Below are 25,748 nucleotides of genomic sequence, written 5' to 3'. Positions count from 1 at the left end.
ACAAATGCAAACGCAAACATAAAAATACAAATGTAGAAAATAAACTCACATATGCAAAGGCATTTAAAGATGAGGTAAGAGAGAGAGAGGGAGAGAGCTAGAGAGAGAGAGAGAGAGAGAGAGAGAGAGAGAGAGAGGTGAAAGAGAGATAGGGGGACAAAGGGAGGAAGAAGGGTTGAAGATAAGCGAGAGAGAGGGAAGAAGAGATTATGCTGGAGGGTGAGAGAGGGAGAGAGAGAGGGAAGAGGGGGTGGGAGAAGGAGAGAGCGGGAGGGTGGGAGAGTGAAAGGGAGGGAGGGAGAGGGAAATGAACGAGAGAGAGAGAGAGGGAGGGAGAGTGAAAGGGAGGGAGGGAGAGGGAAATGAACGAGAGAGAGAGAGAGAGAGAGAGAGAGAGAGAGAGAGAGAGAGAGAGAGGGAGAGGGAGAGTGAAAGGGAGGGAGGGAGAGGGAAATGAACGAGCGAGAGAGCAAGAGAGAGAGAGAGAGGGAGAGTGAAAGGGAGGGAGGGAGAGGGAAATGAACGAGCGAGAGAGCAAGAGAGAGAGAGAGAGAGAGAGAGAGAAGAGGGTGGGAGAGGGAGAGGGAGGGAGAGAGAGAGAGAGAGAGAGAGAGAGAAGAGGGTGGAGAGGGAGAGGGAGGGAGAGGGAAAGAGAAAGGGAAGAGGGGGGGGGGAGAGAGAGAGAGAGAGAGAGAGAGAGGGAAGAGGGATATAGGGAGAGTGAGAGAGAGAGAGAGGAAAGGAGAGATTACGCATAGGGAGAGTGGGAGAGGGAGAGGGCAAGGAAGGAGAGAGGGAAGATGGTGGCAAAGGGAGAGGGAGAGGAAGGGAGAGAGGAGGAGAGAGAGAGGGGGGGAGAGAGTGAAGAGGGAGAGAGAGGGAAGGAGAGATTATGCATAGGGAGAGTGGGAGAGGGTGAGGGCAAGGAAGGAGAGAGGGAAGAGGGAGAGAGAGGGAAGGAGAGATTATGCATAGGGAGAGTGGGAGAGGGTGAGGGCAAGGAAGGAGAGAGGGAAGAGGGTGGCAGAGGGAGAGGGAGAGGGAGAGGAAGGGAGAGAGAAAGGGGGAGAGGGAGAGGGAGAGAGAGAGAGGGAGAGGGAGATAGGGGGAGAAAGGAAGAGAGAGAGAGAGAAGGGAGGAGCTAAGTTGGTTTAGAGGGGAGAAAGTGGGCTCGGCTAAAGGTGGTGGTGGAGGTAGTTAGAGGAGATGAGAGGAGGTAGTGGTGGAAAGGTTGGAGAGAGAATGTTCACATTTTTAAGAGAGGAGTTGCTAGCAAAAGCTCCCTCCACCAAGCTCCCTAAAAATCACACTTCCTTACATGTATTCATCCATACATCTAGTTAACTAACACATCCATGGTCAGCTAAAGTCTTTTATTAGTTTACTTTACTTATCTCCACATTAAGAATAAGCATGTTTTCTCTCCTTATAATCATCAGGTGATAAAGGTGGAGGGGGTTTAGTGGTATTAATTAATGTATTTGAGTTCCAATTGCTCTACATGAGTTATAATAGTAGGATATTTGAGAGAGAACTTATTTACCACAAATATCAAAATTTGCTCTAGATTCTTATAGAATTTATGATAAAGCTTTAGGGTATTGTAAGAGTGGTATAGAATACTCTCATGTAGGCTTAAGTACTTGTACAGATCATAGTGCTTTATCTGTCCTTGGGTTTGGAACCAAGCAAATGAGCTAGTGAGAGTTTCAAAATATTGGCAAGGGTAGAGGGAAGGTTAGGAGGCATAAAGCACTCAAGAATTTCTTCCCTATCATCCAAAATTGTAGAGTTCATTAGGACTCTCCACACCATTACCAAAAGTTAAGTACTATGGATTGTAAGATATAAGTATACATGGCTATATTGTTGGAATTAGGGTTGCAAGAAAGCACACAAAGCTTGGAGAAGAAGAAGCAAGAATGCACACAACACAAAAAATATTAGATTGTGTCAATGTACAAAAGATAAGTTAGCCCTAGAATGCTGGGCGTATATACAAGCCGGGGGAAAAAACCTCCTAAAGAGGGAAAAAGTGCCCCAGCGGTCCTAAGTGTGTTCACACACATCACTGCCTATATATATGGCAACAAATCTCCCCTGGGAGTGATGGTGTGAACGAGAGCTGGCACTCATGTATAGGGGAGTGCCATGCCCGAAGTAGATCAATCCACAAAGGGGAGCAAGCCCAAAGCTTTGTGGAAAGCTTCGAACTTCTCACGAGGAAGCGCCTTTGTGAAAAGATCGGCGAGGTTGTCCTGTGTTGGCACATAGGCCAAGTTGATCTCTCCTGCTGAAATTCTCTCCCTGACATAGTGATAATGCACCTCAATGTGCTTTGTGCAACTGCCAATGCGCTCTGACTGTCAGTGAAGATAGAGGTGGCAGACTCCTGTCCAACACCCAAGTCAGCCATAAGCCGTCTGAGCCACACACACTCAACCGTAGGTAGCTGTGAAAGCTGCCCTGTACTCAGCTTCACAACTAGACGTGGCCACATTAGGTTGCTTCTTGCTCAACCAAGATATGCATGAGCTACTAAGCAGCATGAAACAAAAACCACTTGTGGACACTCTTGTGTCATAGCAACCAGCCCAATCTGAGTCCGAAAAAGCATGCAAATCTGGCGGCAACAATCCCCCCTTGGGATAAAACAACCCAAGATGTATGGTGCCACTCAAGTAGCGAAAGATGCGTTTAACTGCCTTCCAATGTTGAGACCCTGGGCTATGCATAAACCTGCTCACCTCTGAGACTACAAACTGAATGTCCGGCCTCGTAATGCATACATAAATGAGGCAACCAACATTTGTCTGATAGAGTGTGACATCAAAGTGATCTCCAGCATCATGAAGACTCAACTTCAAACCTGTCTCCATTGGTGTAGCAATAGGCTTGCAGTCTTCAAGGCCAAATCTCTGCAACAATGTCTCAATATACTTTGTCTGACACAAAGCAATACCTCCATCACACTGCTTAAACTGTATCCCCAAATAATGATGCAAATGCCCCAAATCTGACATCTCAAAAGAGGCATTCAAATCAGCCTTAAAATCAGCAATATGACTCTCATTTGGTCCTGTGAGCAGCATGTCATCGACATAGAGAGCAATGATTAGATGTACATCATCCACACATTTAACATACAAAGTGCTTTCGGTTGGACTATTTTGAAAACCATGTGCAGTCAAATATGCATGTATCTTTTCATACTGAGCTCGTGGAGCTTGCTTTAAACCATATAAAGCCTTTTTCAACCTGCACACTTTGTTTTCCTGCCCTCTTTGAACAAAACCACGAGGCTGCGATACATACATCTCCTCATGCAAATCTCCATTCAAGAACGAAGTCTTTATGTCCAACTGATGTACATTCCAACCATTACGAGCTGCCAATGCACAAATGCTACGAATGGTAGTCATACGACAAGTGGGAGCAAAGGTCTCATCAAAATCAATGCCCTTTTCTTGAGCATAACCCTTTGCAACAAGTCTAGCTTTATAGCGATCAACACTGCCATCTGGATTTCGTTTTAACTTAAAAACCCACTTACATCCAATGGCCTTTTTACCAAGAGGCAAATCACACAAAGACCATGTACCATTCTTCATTATAGCATCATATTCACTTTGCATTGCAACCAACCAGTTTTTTTATTTTTGTGCCTCATCAAATGAAAGAGGTTCTTCCTCTTCACACATACTAGACATAGCCAAAGCATAACAATCTGATGCATAAGAGGCATGCTGAAAACCTAAACGAGTACGACTAGACATAGGTGCATCAATTTTACTATCACGCAAGGTTTGCACCAGCCATTTAGGCATACCTCTAGCATGCTCATTTTCAGCCCTATCTTCATAAATTACATCCTGTAAATCTGCATCAGAAATAGGCTGATCTATGATGTCGTTTGAAATCTGCATAGGTTGAAAATTTGCCTCATTAGGACTTACATTTGAATTCCCACCTATAAACAGAGGCAACAACGTATCAAATACATCCCGTGAGCTCACACCTGTCTCTTTGGTACATGATAACAAAGGCTGCACAGCATCTTCCACAAAAACAACATCTCGACTAATCAAGATACGCTTTGACTGCGGATGATACAATCTGTAACCCTTGCTCTCAGCACTGTAACCAACAAAAATGCATTTGACAGCCTTATCATCCAATTTTCTGCGTTGTTGCACAGGCACTAAAGCATAGGCTAAGCAACCAAAGACACGCAAGTGACCAATAGAAGGCTTCTTGCCATGCCAAGCTTCGTATGGAGTAATAAACTGCAAGGCCTTAGTGGGACACCTGTTGAGTACATATGCAGCACACATGACAGCCTCAAGCCAAAACGCATGTGGCAAAGCTTGGCTCTTGACCATACATCGTGCCATCTCCATAAGTGACCTGTTTTTTCTCTCAGCAACACCATTTTGTTGAGGGGTATGCGGCACTGTACATTGGTGTTTTATCCCACGACTAGCCAGAAATGCATCAAACTCTTTAGACAAGTACTCCCCCCTTCGATCAGAACGGAGGGTGCCCACAGTACAATTGGATACATTTTCAACCATAAGTAAAAACAGTTTGAAGCACAAAAACACTTCGGACTTTGCCTTCAGTGGATATACCCATGCATGCCTTCAGTGGATATACCCATGCATGCCTTGAGTAATCATCAATGAAAGTCACGAAGTACAAGTGTTTACCAAATGACGGAGTTTGCATAGGCCCACATACATCATTATGTACAAGTTGCAATTTGCGAGTGGCCCGCACAGAACCATCCTTTGGAAACGCAGAACGCTGCATTTTGCCCAAAATACAGCCTTCACAAACATGTTTCAATGGTGCCTCAAGAGGAGGCAATGAAGCAACCATATCAAATCTCTGCAAACGTCGCAAACTAGCAAAGTTCAGATGACCAAAACGAGCATGCCATAGTTTTGCATCTGAAACTGCCTTTTCATCAGAAACTGCATTTGCTGAATCTTCCACACACTTGTCATAAGAATTGAGCCTATACAGCCTACGAAACAAGGTGCCAGATACAATAATCGTATCACTAGAAGTCAAATCATGAACGGTACATCTGTCATCCACAAATTTGACTACAAGTCCAAGTCTAGCAAGCGCAGAGACAGACAATAGATTCTTCTTTATCCCTGGCACATACAAAGCATCTAAAAGTGTGAAAGCGCTGCCATTTGCAGCAGTAAGCATAATTTTACCAATGCCCTTCATTGGGTAAGAAGCATTATTGGCACATGTGACAGTATTCCCATTAGGGACAGCCTCAAGAGAAGTGAACCTATCACGATGCAAGGTAATGTGCTTTGTAGCACCACTGTCAAAATACCATACATGAGAGTCAACAGAAACTGCCAAACATGCAATACTGGCAATACACGCTAAACGCTCATTCTGTATCCTGCACAACATTTGCAGAATCTGCATTTGTAGAAGCATCCGCTATTGTGGCTGTATTTGACTCTTTCTTCTTTGTCTCTTTAGCCTTTAGCTTAGGGCAATTCTTAATGACATGATCAGTTGCCTTACAATAGTTGCACCTCATTTTTTTCTTGCCTTTATCAAGAGCCTTCTCAGACCTATTGTTGCTACCTGTGGAAGGAGAAGAAGTTGCAGACCTACTAATAGAAGAAGAAACAGTGGAAGGGGCTGCCTTACCACTTCTTCTTTGCTGGGCAGCAACAAATGCTTGATCAACTGCATGCTGCCTAGCCCTGTTTTGCCTGGACTGTGCTTCTTGCAAGAGCTTGTTGACCAAATTATCATACTTAACAACATCAGGTCTATCCTTAGTAACAAGTCTCCACGTGGAAGCAAAAGTTTGATATGACTCAGGTAAAGCATCAAGAACAGTCTGCACAAGAGAATGATCAGGAATAATCTCACCTGCAGAAATCAATTGTTCCTTGAGATCTTTAATCTCAGCAAGAAAAACATTCATGTCATCATTTTCCTGCATAATCTTCGATTCTAGCTCTTTACGCAGGTAAGAGATTTTTGCCTCGTTTACGACCTGCATACAAACCAGCTAGAATATCCCAAGCCTGTTTTGCTGTTTTAGCTGAACGAATATGTAGGGTGATGTTATGTTTGACAGAAAGTGCAATCAAGGCATGAGCCTGCGCATCTTTACCATCCCAACGAGCTTGTTCAGCAGTGGGTAAAATAGCAGCAATAGTAGAGCTGCTAGAACCTGTAACATTCTCAACAGATCCTACATCCACAGAACCTGGACGTACATCCATACCCTGCACAATGTTCTACACTCCTTTTGTAACCAAAACATGCTGCATCATGTATGCCCAAAGTGGGTAGTTACTGTCTCCATCCAGTTTGTCATCAGCAGACAACATGCGAAATACATCATTGTTGTTATCAGCCATGGCCACTGACTGAAACTGATGCAAAAGCTACCTGTAATGAAGCAAAGACTGAACAGAAAACAACTCGTGCTATGTAGCACGGTCCACAATAGAATACGTATGCCTATTTTGCAGAAAACTGCACTGTCGAAATTTTTGCACAAAATGACGAAAACACCTATGCAAAACTTGAAATGCAAAAACAGAGCTCGAAACGACCTCAGATGCAAATTTTGAGAACGCAAAGCCCTACGAGTTTATTTGCAAAGTATAAGGACCTGCAAACGCTCGTGAAAGCTCACCTCAATAGGAGAACGTGAGTCGGAGGGTGTTGGCGGCGTAGCCCTGGGAGCCGATGCCTGCTCTGATACCAATTGTTGGAATTAGGGTTGCAGGAAAGCACATAAAGCTTGGCGAAGAAGAAGCAAGAATGCACACAACACAAAAAATATTAGATTGTGTCAATGTACAAAAGATAAGTTAGCCCTAGTATGATGGGCGTATATACAAGCCCGGGGAAAAAACCTCCTAAAGAGGAAAAAAGTGCCCCGGCGGTCCTAAGTGTGTTGTACCCCCACATCAAACTCCATGTAAAATTTGACAAGATTTAGGGGATCTGGATGATGATGATGATTTGACACCTTACATGGGGAGTGCTTAATGCATTCCTCTTTCCCTCTCTTCACTTATTCCCTTTTTTTTTTCTCTCTTTGGTGTAAAAAAAGAGGGGCCTTTCTTCACTTATTAGCTTCATTTTTCTTTGTGTGAAGGTGGTAATGGTATAGCTGCTCCCTCTTGTGGCTATGGCTCTGTCGTGCAAGAGGTGGCAGCTTTGTGTGTGTTGATCTAGCCATCTCTCTTTCTCTCTAAACTTTGTTCCTGTCTGTGCTCTGTGTGTGTGTTGAGGCGAGGGGAAGGGGCTGCTGTGTGCATGCTCTATGGTGAAGAGGAATGGAAGAGAGAGGGGAGAGAAACCTAAGGTCTTTAAAATCAACCTTAACTTAATAGAGACAAAAATTATAACCTTAACTTTGTTTCCTATTCACTCTACTATTCACTAAAAATTATAACTCTACTTTTAAAAAGAGGACGACAAAAAGAAAACCATAGATATTTTTTATTTTTCATGACAAAAATTCCTATGGATTCACATTTGAGAAAAACATAATAAAAATGTCATTTATTGATATTTCAAGTGATTACAATACCAATATTTTTTTTTGGAATAAAGTAATATATTCTAGCTTGTGGATGTTCTCCTCATTGTCACTATCATCGACTTCAATATCAATTGAAATGTCTAACTTTTTCAATTTCTTTACTCGGTCTATGTGTTTGCTCTTCCTCCATTATTTCAATTGTTTGCTTATTTGTCTTATATAAATTCTTTACTATTTCATCTTCATTAAAGGCATACCTCAAATCGTCAACTTCATTCTCATTTCTTTTCCATCTATTCATGAACTAATCTAATCTTGGATGTGAAGCATCGAAATTTTGTTTATTAATAAAAATGTCAAAGATATCTTTCATTGTTGTGTTGGATGGGTATACCATTGTCCTCCATAAAGCATCAACTTTTTGAACCTCCATTCCTCTTCCTTGATATGGTGTTATCCAATTAGAAGACGGGTAGTACTTTCCTGTCTTGATCATTTTATGAATGGTGGTACAGAAATTATTGCCTAAAGGATGCTTTAAATAGAACTTCCAAAACATCAATGCTCTATCAAAAATGTTTGTTGGAGTAAGACAAACTTTGTTCTTCAAATCATCTGCACCATATTGCATGTAAATTTCTATTCCCTTTGTAATATCTTCAGCACTAATATTATGTGACACATTTTTATAATGAGGCTTATTAATATCTTTCATACAATAGCCTATCATACCATGAAATGTGTGCATGTTTTTCTGTCTTAATGCTCTACACATTACAATGCCACCAATGGGATTATTCTTATCCCATCCAAGATACTTTTTGATGAGCTTATTAACTGCAATTATTGACTTTGCATGAACTCTAATGACCATTTGATAGTGTAAATGGAAAACTGTGCCTCCTCTTTCCAATGAGCAACTACCAGCAAGGCATTCTTTAGTGATAAAATCATGAAGATTATTTAGTAATGCTTCATCAATGTCACTACCACCTAATGATATAGTCACACTTAGCTCAAGTACTTTCAAGCTGACATTGGATTGATCTAACATTGCATCTTCATTAGATAACTTCTTTGGTCTTCCACAATTTTTCTTAGGTTCCATGCTTGAAACTTCATGGCTTTCAATAGTTGAATTTATAAATTTTCCAGTCGTTGATTCTCTTGCTCTTTTTTTCATTTTTGACATTTCACTACATAAAAAAAAAGAAAAAATAGGTTAATAATTCAGAATACATATAGTCAATCGCCCGCGCTGATTGTGTCGGTTCTGTTCACTTAACCGACGGATCTCATTTGGGTCACAAGAGATGAAATTTATATTTTTTTAATATATTTAAAAATAATTTCAATAAGGTCTCTTATAGGAAGTTGCTGAATCGAACGACTACCGCCAAGCGCAGAAGCGTCGTCTGTTTGGCCTCTGAGAGAGCAACTGCACCGTGGAGCGATTGCGGCACACCGCTAACTGCTGTCTCGCCCACGCCTGTGAGGACAACTGGGACGTCAAGGTTTGCATCCGCTAACAAATGGTTCTAGTCCTTTAATTACGAATGAAATTAACGTACCCGACGTTCCATTGCGCGGCGACAAGGTCTCGCTCGGAGTCGCAGCAGGCGATGGCAAACGTGACCGTCAGGATGGCCGTCGCAAATAGCAGCGACACAAGAACAAACATCTTGAACGTAAAAGGCCTGATATTCAAGCGTAGAAGCGTCGTTTGTTTGGCCTCTGAGAGAGCAACTGCACTGTGGAGCGATTGCGGGACGGAAGCTAGCAATTGCTGCTGGAAGATCGCACGAGGAGGAGGGACAGAGAGGAGAAGCAGGGTGGCGGAGGAAGGTAAATGTCGCGCGGTGACGGTTGACGGTGCATCGTTTAATTTTTTCATGCAACCCGTCTCTAAAATTAATCAAAAGGACCTTGTAAAAGCATCTCCTTCACTAATTAATACATTTTTTTTTCACTCATTGTGGACCCCTATTAGAGACACCTTTAATCTAATTCACTTCATTATTTAATCGAATTTGTTTTTTTACTCATTGTATGCCCCTATTAGAGACACCTGTAAAAAAATCTAATTAATAACAAAGCGTGAATAGACAGACAACTATTAAAAGTTAGGGGGAAGGTGGGACTTCAAAAAAGAACAAAACGAGTCACATTTATAGTGAAGTTCAGAGCGTCTCGTAGACATCTCCATCTCTATTAATCGTCCCCGGCATCTCATTCCTTCACGCTTTTCCTGTTTGTCCTTTGCATGTTGTATAATCGCTTGCGACATCCCCTTTTCTGAGGAACCGCGCTTCAGAAAAACGCTGGCGTTTGCGTGATCATCACCCAGTCAAAGTTTCTGCAGGGCATGGGAAAGCAATAGGAACACAGAAGCCAAGCTCGAGCATGCTTGTACGTGGGATTTTTTGTCTGTCTACGTGGGATAAATTGCCGCAAAATCATCAAATAATATATCCCTGCGATACATCCTCAATTGTGCACAATCGCACTTTGGTATGTGCTCCGATGGCTTATATGAATTAGAGGTTAGAAGGGTCCTCCTATACAAGGCTGAATCGCTTCTAGACACCAAAACTTGTGCAGAAGGTGCTTTGGATTGCTTCCAGATTTCAAAGTTCATAAGGCTTAATTGCTTCTGTGATTCAAATTCTTTAAAAAAGTAAGCAGGTGCCATGGCTGGCTTGACTGGGTGGGTGGGGTCCATCCAGCAGAGGCTGGACACGTGGGCACGCCAGCAGAGGGATCTTGTGGCTTTTGTGGCTTCTCCTCTACCTCAGGTCCTGCCATTGCCGTTGTGGCAGTGGGGTTGGAAATGGCAGTGGCAGTGGCCATGGCAGAGTGGCCGTGATCGCAAAGAGCAGCTAGAGGAGGAATACAGGCGGCGAAAGGAGCAAATCCAGAGCCTCTGCCGTGCCCTCAAAGCGGAAGATGTTACCGACCTCAAGGACATTCTCAGTGCTATGATTCTCTCTGAATGTGTCTACAAGGTCAGTTAGCACATCCGCATTTTAATTACCTTTCCTCTTGCATGAGCGAGCGCTCACACACACGCACACACATGCGTGCGCGCACGCGCGTGCACACACACACACACACACACACACACACACACAAAATGCTTTCTTATAAAATTAGTCCAACATTTTTATCTGAATTCTTCAAATTAAACCACTTGAATGTTCTCTCAATTGTACTTAGTGCCACGGTACTTTGTGTATGTGCCTTCGTCCTCTTTGAGTTTGTCATCGGTAATGCGATTGTAACATTTCTATCAAGGCTGCTTACACATAAGCTCGCAAATTCTAGACAGGTGGGAACTGGACAGGTTCAACCCACCCGTCCTAACCCTTCAGATTCTGATCCATATGAGTCCATGTCTACAGTCAGGCAAATGTGTAAGCCTTTTTAATCACTTATTTGGGTCATCCTTGACTTCGTGTGTATGATTGGTCCTACTTTGGTATGTCATATTATCCAAGCTAACCCAGTTGGGTTCTCTCTCAACATTGCTTGGTGCCATGGTCCTCTCGGAATGCATTTATGAGATGAACTCAACGTTTCAGTTTCAATATTTTTCAAACTCTCCTCTTTAGGCGGTATTGCTTTGCAAATAAAGTGAAAAAAGCAGAACCTTGGTTCTCATCCACTTTTTTGGCTTTCAAAAATACGTTTCTTTGTATAAGATGATTGCACCTCTCTGATTCAACCATATGGTATAACTTCGCTGATTCAAGCAGTCAAGCTTAACCTAACCCATTTGGGCTCCCTCTCAAAGCTGCTTTTTAAAATGATCATCAGTTGCAACGTTTGGGGCTTATGTGGGGTGCCTCACTATGGCAGGAAACAAGTGATTAATGATCAGCTTAACTGCTCTGTTTGTAGGAGTGTTAGCCTTGCTCTTCAGGACCACAAGTTGGACAATTTGTTGTGAGCCAAAAGCTGAGAGCTACTATTAGGCCATACCTCTGGAATGGAGCCATAGAATTGAGAGGAGGCACTTGCATTTTAATTAACGACATAATTTTTTCCTAGGTGGTGGGCTCCAGTGTTCTTGCAGCCAGAGCAGAGAGGCTCCATCTCATGAAGGTTCCTCAACTCATTTGAGGAGGTTATGTTTTGGCAACAAGTTTTAATGCAGGCCAGAGTACATAGGCTCCTTGTTCAGGATGGTGATACGAAGGTTCCTCAACCTTTATGCACCTAATTTTGGGAGAGAGGATTATCTTTTGGCAGCAGGTTTGTTGATACCTCCCTTTTGTGGATGCATGGATTGTTGCAGTTGACTTTGATATGTTTGAGCAACCCGTAGACAGAAGAGAAGGGAAGGATGGAGGTATCTATCCCTCAAAGAGGCATCAAAGAGGGCTTCTTGGGAGGACTTTTTGCTTTTCCTAAGAGCAAGAAACTCTTGGATTGAGTACCCAGACCCACAAAGAGCGTCAAGATCGGCACCCCAGCCTTTTGTTCGAAGTTAAGCAGGAGGGGTGTCACACGCATCAAGGTTGAGATGCATGCATCATGACTTACGACTATTGATATGGTAGTTTAAGTGAGATCGGTGATCATTGTGAGCCCTGTTGATGAAGGGACCGGGTCAGCGAGTGACTGATGTTAGGGTTTCGACAAGGTTAGTCTAGGGGCATGCCTGTAAAAGGTTAATCCTATGAGAAGAGGAACCAAAGAGCAACAGGATATTGAAGACTGGACCCTGTTGGACATTGTGGACACTGTTAGATACTTGCATTCGGGCAAAAACAGTAAAAATCTTCATGGAATAGGTACAAGCCAGGTTTGGAGAGGAGGTGGGCCGCTTGGGAGCAGCCTACCTAGATGCCCATGTGTAACTACCTCAGAAAGGGGTAAAAAGGGCTTTCCCCCCGTTTTCCAGCCACAGCCTGGCCATCTTCGCCCACGCCAGCCATCAGCAGAGAAAGCCCAGCCATTGAGCATCCTCTAGCAGCTCAGAGCATTCAGATAGCCACACCCACTTCCGGTGACAGAGAATATGACGTGGATAGTCAGGGTTCAGACCTCGGAACATGATTTACCCCTTTATACCTTTCTCTTGGAACGTCATCCTTATCTTGGCCTTGCCATCCTAGAGGCATCTCTTATTTTCCATGAGCTCAGTATATACCCAGAGCAGGCTCCCCTCGCATTCAGTGCCCGATCCTCATCACCAACCTATACTCCTCACCTACTCCCTCACCACCTGCTGCCAGCCCTAGCTCCTTAACCACCCCTCCTAATCGTCCTCGATACACTGGGTGGTCGTTAGCAGCTTCTCCCTTGCCGCGGCCATATTCCAGCATGGTCCAACCTCGCCCTCCCAGAGATGGTTCTTACTAGGGCGTAACGGCGCCTTCGGGAGCAGCAGACGAGCAATACCAACCTAATCACCATGGAACCATGGAAGAACATATTATGGAAGATGCATGAGTCCTCTCCCCATGGCAATGGAACATGCAAACCCAAATGGAGGCTATGCAAGCTCAATTCCAGTCGACATTGTCAACGCTCACAACATAGATGTGTTGGAAATTGGGGGCCACTTCCCCAGAGGTCACCCATCCCAATAGTCTCACACCACTGCGCGCTTAACCTCCACTACTCTAATCCCTTCCAAGCCACGAAAATTGGTGGAGGGATGATAATGGCTCTAGTCTTCTATTATTTATGTATGATCTCATTATCCCTGGCACTATGCATGTGGTATGTAGACGGCTAGGCCATGACTTTCCAACACCCTCCCTCGATGGCCAGGATGTAGGGTACCGAGAGGCTCTGACGACACTTGGCTCAAAGGTCTGCCTGCTCTCATAGAGATGCCACCCTTTGGTCTTTCTACTAAGAGCATATGCAACCGGGTTATGCTTATTAGGGATGTACTTGATCATTCTTCCAAACTGTTGGAAGGTCTGACTCCATCTGGCTTGTCGATCACTCGACTAGACACTTGGCATTGTCTGGAGCCACTTAAATGCTTGGTGGTCTGTTTTGACTGTGAAAACCCATCCATAAAGAAAAGGCTTCCAATCTTTGAGCGTTGTGATCATACCCAAAAGCTCTCTGTCATAAACCTAATAATTTCTTTCGGCAACATCCAACTGAGGGATTGAAGATGAAGATGAGACATCTGCTGTCGATGAGGTAGAAGCTGTCTGAGCACAAACACAAATCAATGCTCCTTCCGCTTCCTTGCGGATAGCTCGTCGGGCCTGGAGATGAGAAATCAATGGAATGCCAAGAATGCTTCTATCCCCATGAACCATGACAGGCTTAGGAAAACCTTTATAGATAGTAAAAGTGTAATTGGAAATGGGTTCATATTGGGCGAAACCACTAGAAAAGATCATGTCACACTCCAAAAGAGGAGAGACAATGAAATCTTGTTGGAATGAGCCTTTTGAACCTAAAAAGAACGCTGTTGTGTCTTTTGAGATGTGTGGGTGCGGAGACCAGGTGTAAACCCGTTTACCTCCAAATGATAGGGCACTAAGGTACACGTCATTTTGGTAGCCAATTGGGGAGAGATGGCGTCCTTAGAACTACCCATGTCAAAAAGGACTACAAACTGGCGGCCCTTGGTAGAGCCATAAGCTCAGATAAGGCTTTTCTTTGTGGCTGTAGCCTCACCCTGTTGCTTAGCATCAAACACCACGGATGGCATGGGATTATAGAAGATAAGAGCGGAACCGCGTTGGTGGTAGCAGGGGATGATGGAGGAGCGGAAGATGTTGTGGCAAGTGTGGCAGAAGGCTATTGAAGGCTTGACAGTCCTTCTTACCATGCCCAATCGTATGACAGTAGAAACATCGGTTTTTTGATTGGTACTTTCTTTGCTCCTCTAGAGGAAGATAGCCTTCGGTGATGCCTGCTTTAGCCTTTTTGTTAGATACCTGTAACGTCGCTACGGGCGTTACCACCGGAGGGGACGGCCTCTGGCTCACCACCCAGCCATAGAGGAAGAATGATGATTGCCCCTCATCCCCCAGGCTATATAGTGTGTGGCCTGCCGTCCACACTAGCCTGGCCGCCCATGACTCCGCATGGGTGTCCTCTCCCACTGAACCCCGGACATGGCCATCCGGTCTGCCGTCGGTCACAGGCATTACAGCCTACGTGACATTACCCCCCCCTTAAGAAGAGTTTTCGTCCTCGAAAACAAACTGGGGAAACCTTTTGGAAATTGCACTACGGCGTTCCGAGGTAGCTACCTCCTTATCCCTATCTGTCCATTTAACAAGTACCTCCTGGTATACTTTATGTCGGGTTTGTCTGTCATGATACTCTAGAATCTTTTCAGGTTCATGTGGTATCTTTGGTGGCTCTATCAAGTCCACCAAAATCTCTGGGGAAACTGCGTTCTCTAACCCGTGAACTGATTTCTTTAGTTTACTGACATGGAAGACAGGATGGACTTGAGAACTCTCCGGTAACTCAAGTTTATATGCTACGTCCCCAATCTTCTTAAGGATTTTAAAAGGACCACAATATCTCGGAGAAAGTTTATCACACTTTCCCGTTTTCATGGTTTCTGACTGCGCAGGAACCTTGAGGAATACAAAGTCACCTTCTGCAAAGGTCACCTTTCTACGTCCTTTATCCGCATAAGCTTTAGCGCGATCCTGAGCGCTACGAATGCTCTCACGTGCGGCTTTGAGCATATCATTCATATCTTCAAGGAAATCCTTGACAGATTGAATCTTCTCCTTTTCTAGGCCTACAGCCATCGGAGATCTCGGCTGGAATCCATATATTAACATGAATGGTGTAAATCCAGTCGCTGAGTGTTTGGAGCTGTTATAGGCAAACTCCAATAAGGGCAAGTACTCTTCCCAATTAGATTGCTTCTTACTAACATAAGAACGCAACATATCCTCTAGAATTTGGTTAACTCTTTCAGTTTGACCATCAGACTCCGGATGATCTGCCGTACTCATACTCAGAGTAGTATCCAACTTTTTGAAGACTTCCCTCCAAAAATGACTGTTGAACTTTCTATCTCTATCCGACACTATATCTGCGGCCAGGCCATATAGCTTGTAGAGATGTTCAATAAAGAGTTTTGCCAACTCTGGTGTTTTTACAGTTTTCTTCGTGGCAATAAACTTTGCCATTTTAGTTAACCTGTCCACTACCACCCACACCGAGTCATTCCCTCGACTCGTCTTGGGTAAACCGGTAATGAAATCCATGGAAATGCTTTCCCATTTCCCTTGAGGAATCTTCAGCGGATGGAGTAGTCCTCTAACCTTAAGACGTTCATGTTTATTGACCTGGCACTTATTGCATTTCAGCACATAAGTCTGGACGTCCTTAAACAAACTAGGCCAATAAAACTGTCTTTTTACTAGTGCATAGGTCTTCTGAATCCTAGGATGACCCGCACTTGGACTATCATGACTTTCTTTAAGAATTTGGGCCCGAAAGTCACCAATAGTTGGTACACATATTCTACCCTTGTAGAGTAAGTACCCGTCATCAATGGAGTAATTAGCATATTTCTCCCCTCGACGAAGTTTATCACTCCCCTTTGAAGCCGTGGCAGTCAAAGGTGATGAAGGGCCTACGTCAGAACTCTCCGGCTCCAAACTATACCTAGAAGACACGGCTAGTCTCTCCGAACTAACTCTCGCTTCCCTTCTCGTTGCACCTTCGGCTAGTCTCTCCGGACTAGCAATACATGCCAACGAGGGAGGTGGTCGCGTCTATGAAGAAGTGCGTACGCGTATAGCGCGCCAGACCTCTGTAAAAGATGGATCATGCTCACATAAACCACGTAGTGACTCCAAGAAATCATTCTTGAAGACTGTGAAAGTAAGTTCATTAATCTGTGGCATGCGACTAAGTGCATCTGCCACCACGTTATACTTACCTTTCTGGTAACGTATCTGAAGGTCAAACTCCTGTAGAATCTCCGCCCACTGAGCTTTTCTACCCTTCAGTTCATTTTGACTTGAAAGCCATTTCAGACTTTCATGGTCCGTCCGGACCTCAAAAGTAGCACCATATAAATAGTGTCTCCACTTTTTTAGTGCATGAACTATCGCTAGTAACTCTCGCTCGTAAGCCGAGTAGTTACGCTGCGCACGATCTAACTTTTTACTCTCAAATGCAATTGGGTGTCCCCTTTGCATAAGTACGGCCCCAATGGCCTCATTACTAGCGTCTGTTTCCAAAACAAACGGCTCATTTGGATCGACAATAGTCAAAATAGGTGCAGTTGCTACGGTCACCTTAAGCTTATCAAAGCTTTTCTGTTGGGCGTCCCCCCAACTAATGTTTTTAGTTTTTGACCGTAACTGGTCAGTCAACGGGACTGCGATCTTCGCGTAGTCCTTTACATACTGTCGGTAGAACCCCGACATGCCAAGAAAAATCTGTAGTTCCTCGAGATTCTTCGGCGCTGGCCATTTAAGAATAGCCTCTACTTTTTCTGGCTCCATCCGCGTACCATCGGTGGATATAATATGGCCAAGGTAGTGAATTTCTGTTTCAAAAAATTCACATTTGCTCTTCTTTGCAAATAGTTTGTGCTCTCGCAACAACTCGAACACTAGACGCAAATGCTCTATGTGTTCTTTTTGTGTCTTACTGTACACAAGAATATCATCTAGGAAAACTACTACGAATTTTCCCAGATATGGACGTAAAATACTGTCCATCAGCGTCATAAACGTCGCTGGAGCATTGGTTAGCCCAAATGGCATAACCAAAAACTCAAAATGCCCGAAACGGGTCCTAAATGCTGTCTTCCCAACATCTTCTGCTTTTATTCTAACCTGATGATACCCAGATCTCAGGTCTATTTTTGTGAAGTATCTAGATCCATAGAGTTGATCAAACAACTTATCCCTGCGTGGCATTGGATACTTGTTCTTAATCGTTATCTGATTAAGAGCCCTATAGTCTATGCACATCCGCATAGATCCGTCTTTCTTCTTTACCAGAAGAATAGGCGATGCCCACGGACTTGAACTAGGCCGAGTAAAGCCTTTGTTCAAATATTCCGTTAATTGTTTTTCCACCTCCTGTGCCTCGGAGTGGCTTAATCTATAAGTAGGTTTGCTTATAGGTTTTGATCCTGGCATAACTTCGATGCCATGGTCTACTTCTCTAGATGGTGGTAAACCATCTGGTAGATCATCAGGAAAAACATCCTGAAATTCCTCTAATAAATTCATTAAAGTATCTACGTACTTTTTTTTAAATGTCTCATTCACCTTGGATTTTTTCTTGTTTGAATCACATGCATGCCAAACAGGGTTTTCAAACAGTGGGTCTCGTCCAAGGTTATTTTGTTTTCCTTGTTTGTCTACGCAAACATCAATTATTGTTTCATCTACGGAAACAGAATTCAAAAGAGGGTAACAAGCATATACCTCTGCTATCTGGTCTCTGCGGACCGCTATACACAGCTCCATGGAGGAAATAAGTGGTGTGGCAGGGACAGTACGGTCGCCCTGCAGGGTAATGACTCTACCTCCGTGCTCAAAACATAGCGTATTATGTAAGTAATTCCGAGCTAGACTAGGGCCCAAGCCATACAGCCACTCCCTGCCTAGATATACGTCTGCTCTGGCTAAGTGCATGACCTGAAAGTCAAGCGGAGCCTCGTAGTCGTGCATAGATAATGGGACCCCCAATACTACGGTATTCCATACCGTTTTGTCATATCCGTTGGCTAGGGCAATAGTATACTCATGATCACTCCGGGTCTCAGTCAACCCCAACTTCTTGACTAACGATAAGTTCAAGAAGTTGTGGCTAGCTCCATCATCAATAAAAACTGTGACTCTACGGCCACCTATGGTGCCATACATGCGCACCATGTCATGCGGACCTACAGTAGGCTGCCACATCACTGGTGTCACTGAACAAGCGTGATGCTCATCAGAATGACACACTGTCACCTCTCTGAACTCTGCGGAACTGAGAGGGAGTCTCTGCACTATATGCAACTGCCTAGAAGATTTACCATCTTTTTTGGACTCGTTGCCACTCGTGCTGGCTTTAGGCTTTGGACACTCAGCCTTCGTGTGCCCTACTTCATTGCAATTAAAGCAGCGATTTTCCTTTCGTGCTTTAATATACTGCTCTTTCTTTTGGATTTCGGTGTCTCTTTTTTTCCTGGATGGTCGCGGTTTTTTAGACCAATGACCACCCTATCCTTCCTGGTCCGTCCTATCCCCTTGTTTCTCACTGCGGAACCCTTTTCTTTGGAGGCCTGACCTCCTCTTTTCACTACCCTCGGCCCTGCTAGAACCACCACGCGCACTACGGCGCTTGATGTTGTGAGGATTATGTGGTTAATCCTGCATATTGTGTACTAATTACTACTTAAGTAATTAACTTAGAACAAGAACCTTCAGGAGAACACTTGAGAGAAGATTGAATTGACTTGTTGTATTAAACTGAGTACAATAGGTCTCTTATATAAGAGATGAAGAGACACATTTGAAGAGGCATGTCCTTTGATGAAAGGACATGACCTTAGACGAAAGGGTACAACTTTTAGGCTAAGGGATGTGTCTAGTCGATGTAGAGGCACAACCATTCATTAAGGGATACAACCATTCGTCGAAGAGATGTGGCTATTCGATGAAGAGGTACATCCTTTGACGAAGAGATGTGGCTATTCGATGAAGAGGTACATCCTTTGACGAAGAGTCGCAACCAGTCGAGGGTAGGGGTTCCCTTTGGCTGGTAACTCTTTGTATCTGCAACAGTAATCAGCAATGAAGAGAGAATCTGATATATAAACACGTCACAATCGTGACATTCCCTCCCATTTAAAATAAAACCCATGTGTCAAATGATAGACATCCGTTTGTCGAAGAACTCCTGAAGAAGGTTAGGGTACTGCTGCATTTCTTCATCTGTTTGCCAAGTGGAATCAGACTCATCCAAGTCCATCCACTTCACAAGAAATTCTGTAGTCAACTTTCTTCTTGTTTCCTTCTGTCTTACGTCAAGTATTACTTCTGGAACAAGGATAATATGGTCATCTTCAATTTCTGGTACATAAGAAGATAAGTCTGGAACAGGCGAATCTCCTTGAATATACTGTTTGAGCCAAGATATGTGAAAAGTTGGATGAATCTTTCCCCATGACGGTGGAAGTTCCAACTTATAACTGACAGTTGAATTTTTCTTAAGAATCTTGAAAGGCCCATAGAAGCGAGGTCGTAACTTTGGAAAAACTGACTTCACTGTTTTGTAGCGGTGAGGTGCCACATATAATAAGACCAAGTCTCCTTCTTGAAATTCTGCATGTCGACGATGCTTGTTGGCCTGTTTTTGATATTTTTGTTGCACATGGACCAATTTATCTCGAACTTGTACAAGCACATCTTGCATCTCCTGAACCAACTGATCTGCCAACGCCACTTTGTGTTGTAAAACAAAGTTTGTAGGCACAAGAGGAGTATGTCCATATGCGGCTTGAAATGGAGTTAATCCAATTGCTGAATGATGGGAATTATTATAAGCAAATTCCACGAGTGGTAAATAATCTTCCCATGATGCTAGACGGAATTGAATGTAATGTCGAATCATTTCTTCCAAAATCTGATTAACTCTTTCAGTCTGTCCATCTGTTTGAGGATGATAGGCTGAACTGAATAACAAATTTGTGCCAAGAGATTTGAACAAAGACGTCCAAAAATGTCCAGTGAACTTTGGATCTCTGTCAGAAATGATGGTCTTTGGTAAACCATGCAATTTGAAGACATGTTGCACGAATAATGACGCCACGTCTGGGGCTGAAGCAGCTTTCTTGCAAGGGATGAAATGTGCCATTTTGGAAAATCGATCAACCACCACAAGAATCTGAGCATTGCCTTTGGATGAACGAGGCAAGGTGGTGATAAAATCCATACTGATACTTTCCCATCTCTCATTGGGAACTGGCAATGGTTGAAGTAACCCTTGAGGAAGTTGTCGAGAGGCTTTCATTGTTTGACATGAATGACAAGCTTTGACAAATTTGATAACATCTTGTTGCATCTGAGGCCAGAAGTATGTAGCAGACAAAAGTCGATATGTCTTGTTAATACCAGGGTGAGCAGCATAAGGGACTTCATGATGTTCTTGAATAAGAATCCTCCGCAATGAAGTATTGTGAGGTACACAAATGCGGTCAGAGAAGAACAGCAACTCATCTATGATAATATAGGCTGCAAACATGTTCATTTCTGCAGGACTGGGATTAGAAGATTTGAGAGCACGGAACGCATCTCCAAAATCTCTATCCGTCAAATATTCATTTTTGAAACAAGCAGGGATTTCCATTTGCACATCTGTGATGGCAAAATTAATGGCTCGAGGCATGCGACTTAAGGCATCTGCAACCACATTCTGAAGACCAGGAACATACTGAATAATCATGTGGAAATTAGCCAAGAATTCCACCCATCTGCCTTGTCGAGAGTTCATAACAGGCTGAGTGAAAATATACGTCAGAGATTGATGATCTGTACGTACAACTGAATCTGCTCCAAGAAGATAATGTCTCCATGTTCGATAAGCATGCACGATTGCCAAAAACTCCTTATCATACACAGGATACCTGCTTTGAATGGCTGAAAACTTCCTGCTGTCAAAAGCAATGACACGATCATTCTGCATCAGAACTCCACCAGAAGCACGATCTGAGGCATCTGTCATTACATCAAAGGGCTGAGTGGGATCTGCAATGGCCAAGACCGGGGTTGTCGTCAAGGCATGCTTAAGATCATTGAAGGATTGCTCAGCTTCCGAAGACCACTGAAGTTTGTCCAGCTTTGTCAATTCTGTCAAAGGGGCAGCAATCTCCGAAAATCTATGCACCTTGTTGTGATAGAAATTAGCAAGTCCCAAGAAAGATCGAACATCTGAAATGGTGAGAGGCAAAGGCCAATCCACAATCGCCTGAATCTTCTTAGGATCTACTGCAATCCCATTAGCAGAAATGATGTGACCAAGATATTCCACATGGTTTTTGAAAAATTCGCTCTTCTTTTTGTTGATGTACAGCACATTGTTGCGTAGTACTTCGAAGACTATCTGTAAATGCTCTTTGTGATCGACCATAGATCGGCTAAAAACCAGAATATCATCAAGATAAACGATCACGAACTTATCCAAGTATGGCCCAAAAATTTCATTCATCAGGGTCATGAAAGTGGCCGGGGCATTGGTTAACCCAAAAGGTATGACCAAGAATTCATAATGGCCATATTTTGTCCGAAAGGCTGTCTTGTATTCATCACCATTACGAATACGAATTTGATGATAGCCGGACTTTAAATCAATCTTGGAAAACACCTTAGCACCAAGCAGTTGGTCGAACAATTCATCGATGCGAGGTAAAGGAAATTTGTTCTTGATTGTCAGCTTGTTGAGAGCTCGGTAATCAATGCAAAGCCGCATTGATCCATCCTTCTTCTTGACCAGTAAAACCGGGGCTCCGAAAGGACTTTTGCTGGGACGGATGTGACCTTTGTCCAGCAACTCCTGTAATTGCTTTTGTATCTCCTGAGATTCAGAGTAAGAAACACGGTATGGAGCTCGGGTTGGAGGAGGTTGACCTGGGATAAGATCAATCGGGTGATCCACAGGACGACGAGGAGGCAATGTCGTCGGAAGATCATTTGGAAACAAATCCTGAAAAGGCCTGAAGAAGGGTTGCTCCAAGTAAGCAGTAGTTGATGACGAGGCTTGAGATGGCTCACTGGTTTCTGCTTCAATCTCCCGTAACATGACCAAGGATGTTGCACTGTCACGTTTGCGAACGAGACGTTTGACTTGCAGTGCAGAAACAATGGTGATGGGTTTGGCACTGAAAAGGCCATGAAGTTCCAGCTCTCGACCATTATGATATAATTGGATTGAATGGGAACGAAAGCTAATCACCGGATCATATCGATACAGCCAAGATTGTCCCAATATCATGTCATAATGTGACAACGGCATCACTGAAAAATTAAGGTGATCCTGGTAATCTTGAATCTGGAACTCGAGCTGTTGCACCTTTTGGTTACAATTAAGGAAGGAACCATCAGCAAGCTCCACTTGAAAAGCATCCACAAAATGTCGGGTCTGTAGGCGAAGCTTATGAACCAAAGAAGTGCCCACAAAATTAGTGGAACAGCCACTGTCCACCAGCACATTGATGGGATGGTCGCCAATAAAGCCAAGAAGACTAAGGACCTGTTTGGATAGATTCACCGGAGCAGGGTTGGTACTTTGGCCATTAAGCATCAGGGTACTGACAAACTCTGAAACGCGAACAGAACAAGCCATCTGTTTGTTCTTGTCTTTCACAGGAAGCGGGTCATGATCAGCATGGTGACAACTGTCCACCTGAGAATTGCGCCGAGTGTTGGAAGGTTTAGGACGCTGAGGGCATTCATACCACCGATGATCGCCAGAACAAATTGTGCAGAGGCCTGGGCGACTAGGTTGGGATGAAGGGGCAGTTGATGAAGAGGTTTGCTGTCCTGAAGAGGGATCTCGCTTGAAATTGCGCCGATCATTGTTGCGACGGTCCTGTCGAGACCGATCTCGGTTTTTGCTGCTGCCAGAAGATTCGGTCTGAGAGGATCCTGCATTTGATGCAGAAGTTTGCCCGGAAAATCGCGGCCGGAAGGACTGTTGTCCAGAATATGGTCGCCGAGAGTTGGGTTGTCCAGAATTAGGACGCTGAGGTTGGCTAGTCCCATTGGATCGATTCCGCTGGAAGGAACGGGCGCCGGAGGAAAGGTTCCTGGGAGGACGCCGGTAATCACTGATGCGCTCGACATACGAGATTGCTTCATCCAGGGTGGCAGGATTATACTTATGGACTTCGTCTTGGATTGTGGGTTCAAGCCCGTCAATGAAGCTGTGAAGCTGGTCAGAGGGGCTGAGTGTCTCTATCTCCAAAGCCAATTTTTGGAACTCTGAGATGTACGCGGCCACGGAGCCAGTTTGACTCAGGCGGCGGAGAGAAGACCTGGCATGAAAATTCGCGTTTGCAGGCTCAAAAGCCTTGCGAAGAGCACGCCGGAATTTGTCCCACGTTGGAGTAGACTTGCCATCTGCAATCCTGCGTCGCCACCAGAGGAAGGCGGTATCCTTCAAGAGGGTACTGGCCAATGCTACTTTTTTGTTCTCGGGCAATTCAGTATTCGAGAAGTAAACCTCCATTTTGTAGAGCCAATGATCGATTAACCGCTTATCACGGCGGCCATTGTAGGGCTCGGGTAACTTGATGTCCATCTTCCGTGTTTGTGCTGTGGTCATTAATTTATATAAAAGTTTAAGTTCAGCATTATCTACCTCGGCAGTCGGATCGGGCGGAGGTAAGGGATCGTCCTGCTGGCCCACCGAGGATGATGAGGATGACTGTGGAGAATGCGAACGATGCGCTCGCTGGGACTTCCTGGATCCCGGTTGGTGCCGCTGCTGCATGTCTTCCATCTGGGACCTCATTGATGCCATTCCGTCGAAAAATGCCTTTTGCAAGTCCTCCATCTGCTGTTGGAGCGTATTCATCAGCAAGGCTTCCACCTGAGGATCGGCGGGTGGCACGTTGTCGTGCGACGTCGACATCTGAAGCACTCAGAGGGAGTACTGTGGTGAGGCAGGAAAGGTCCACCCGAAATGGAGAATAGAAGGAACAGCTGCTGGAGAGGCAGTAATAAGGTCCTCGTATGCGAAGTCGGGATCTTCCACTTCGTCGGGATCGTCCTCCGAAGTTACTGCATTGGCGTCCTCCAAAGAACTGGGTACTGGAGATAATGGAGTATAGTCGGGGACGAGGATCTCGCAGTAAAATGTCACAGGAGGGCGCGTGGAGGAGACATTGCGTAAGCCATCCACACTGCACTCGGGGAGAAAGTGTGCCAGCTGCGGGTACCGTGATAAAAAATACTCGAAATGAGTAAGATGCAGTGGCTCGCAGGTGAGGAAAATGGTCCAAATCGCCCAAGTGTCGGGTTCGGTCACATGCGGGCTGCTGACATGAATACGGTACACCTGAGATTCCGGGGATGCTGGGATTGGAGAGGCTGAAAGACTTGGAATCCACCCAACATCGGCGGGTAGTGGCACTGAATCCGGAGTGAAGGCACGAGGAGGGCTGTGTTCGGGAAGAACAGCCTCTGGGAGCTCGTCGATGTAACTTAGGTAAGAGATGTGCATGTCGGGTTCCTCCGGGAAGTGGTCCATGACGCATGCACGTAGGGGGCGAGAGCACACAAGAGATGTGGTGTGGGCAAAACCAGGAAAACCCACGAACAGCCACGAAGAAGCAGGGCGCCTATTCGCTGGAGAGAAGGAGGCGAGTAAGAACGAGGCGCCATCCTGACAGCCGGGTGGTGGTTTTCGAGTCGCCCACCTTAGCTGTTCACACCAGAAAATCCCAAACGGGCGGCCAGCGCACGCCCAGCCGATTACGCACGTTTGTTTGGGTTTTTTTTTTTTTTTTGGTGAAATCCACGTGGCAGTACACTTACGAATGTTGTGTATTGTTGTTTTTTTTTTTTTTCGAAGGTTAACGCTTCGAAGGCCGTCGCCGCCGGGTGGAGGTGACGCTTCGAACGTTGGGTCGCCGAGTGGAGTTGACGCTTCGCTGAATCACCGAAGGGGTCGCTGCAGTCACCGCATATAGTAGCACACCAAGTAGGAGTGGAGGTGACGCTTAGCCACGCTCAGCATACTAGGGCGCCCGTTGGCAGCAACCAAGGCGAAGAGAGGGGGGGCTCCATAGTCAGCATCGAAAGGGGGAAGTTTCCCATGTTGCGAACGCCACCGGCAGCAGGGAGGGAGAGCATTCCGGAAATACTGCAGGGGATCCCTCTCTGCTATACACACAACACGTGTATATGGGTGTGAGACCTTGTGTACTTGTTTACATTACTACAAGCAAAGATTCACGCCAAGTCCGCCATCGCTCTGCTTCTTCCATACAACACCGAGAGGAGAGGTGGATGAGGGAGTGCCGCGGAGAGGGTGAGGGCTTCACAACCCACGGGTAGGAAAAAAATTTGCTCTGATACCACTGTGAGGATTATGTGGTTAATCCTGCATATTGTGTACTAATTACTACTTAAGTAATTAACTTAGAACAAGAACCTTCAGGAGAACACTTGAGAGAAGATTGAATTGACTTGTTGTATTAAACTGAGTACAATAGGTCTCTTATATAAGA

General features: G+C 44.6%; 1 protein-coding gene across 3 annotated transcripts in view; it reads left to right on the top strand.

The window, feature by feature from the left end:
- Window positions 1-9,727: 9,727 nt before the first annotated feature.
- The window catches only part of LOC147607871 (lipase class 3 family protein), an 80,366-nt gene continuing 64,345 nt past the window's right edge, over window positions 9,728-25,748 (top strand). For 2 of the 3 annotated variants that reach the window (XM_086789960.1, XM_086789959.1), the window contains exon 1: window positions 9,728-10,557. In XM_086789960.1, coding sequence (XP_086646086.1) covers window positions 10,243-10,557 — 315 coding nt within the window. In that variant the 5' untranslated portion in view covers window positions 9,728-10,242. The remainder of the gene's footprint in view (window positions 10,558-25,748) is intronic. The other variant, XM_086789961.1, reaches the window with a different exon arrangement.

This window comes from Cibotium barometz, chromosome 54 (genome assembly GCF_041138505.1).
Source record: "Cibotium barometz isolate CiBa-2024 chromosome 54, ASM4113850v1, whole genome shotgun sequence".
Taxonomy (NCBI): domain Eukaryota; kingdom Viridiplantae; phylum Streptophyta; class Polypodiopsida; order Cyatheales; family Cibotiaceae; genus Cibotium; species Cibotium barometz.
The sequence above is the reverse complement of the archived record's forward strand: the minus strand, read 5'-3'. Positions and strand labels throughout refer to the sequence as shown.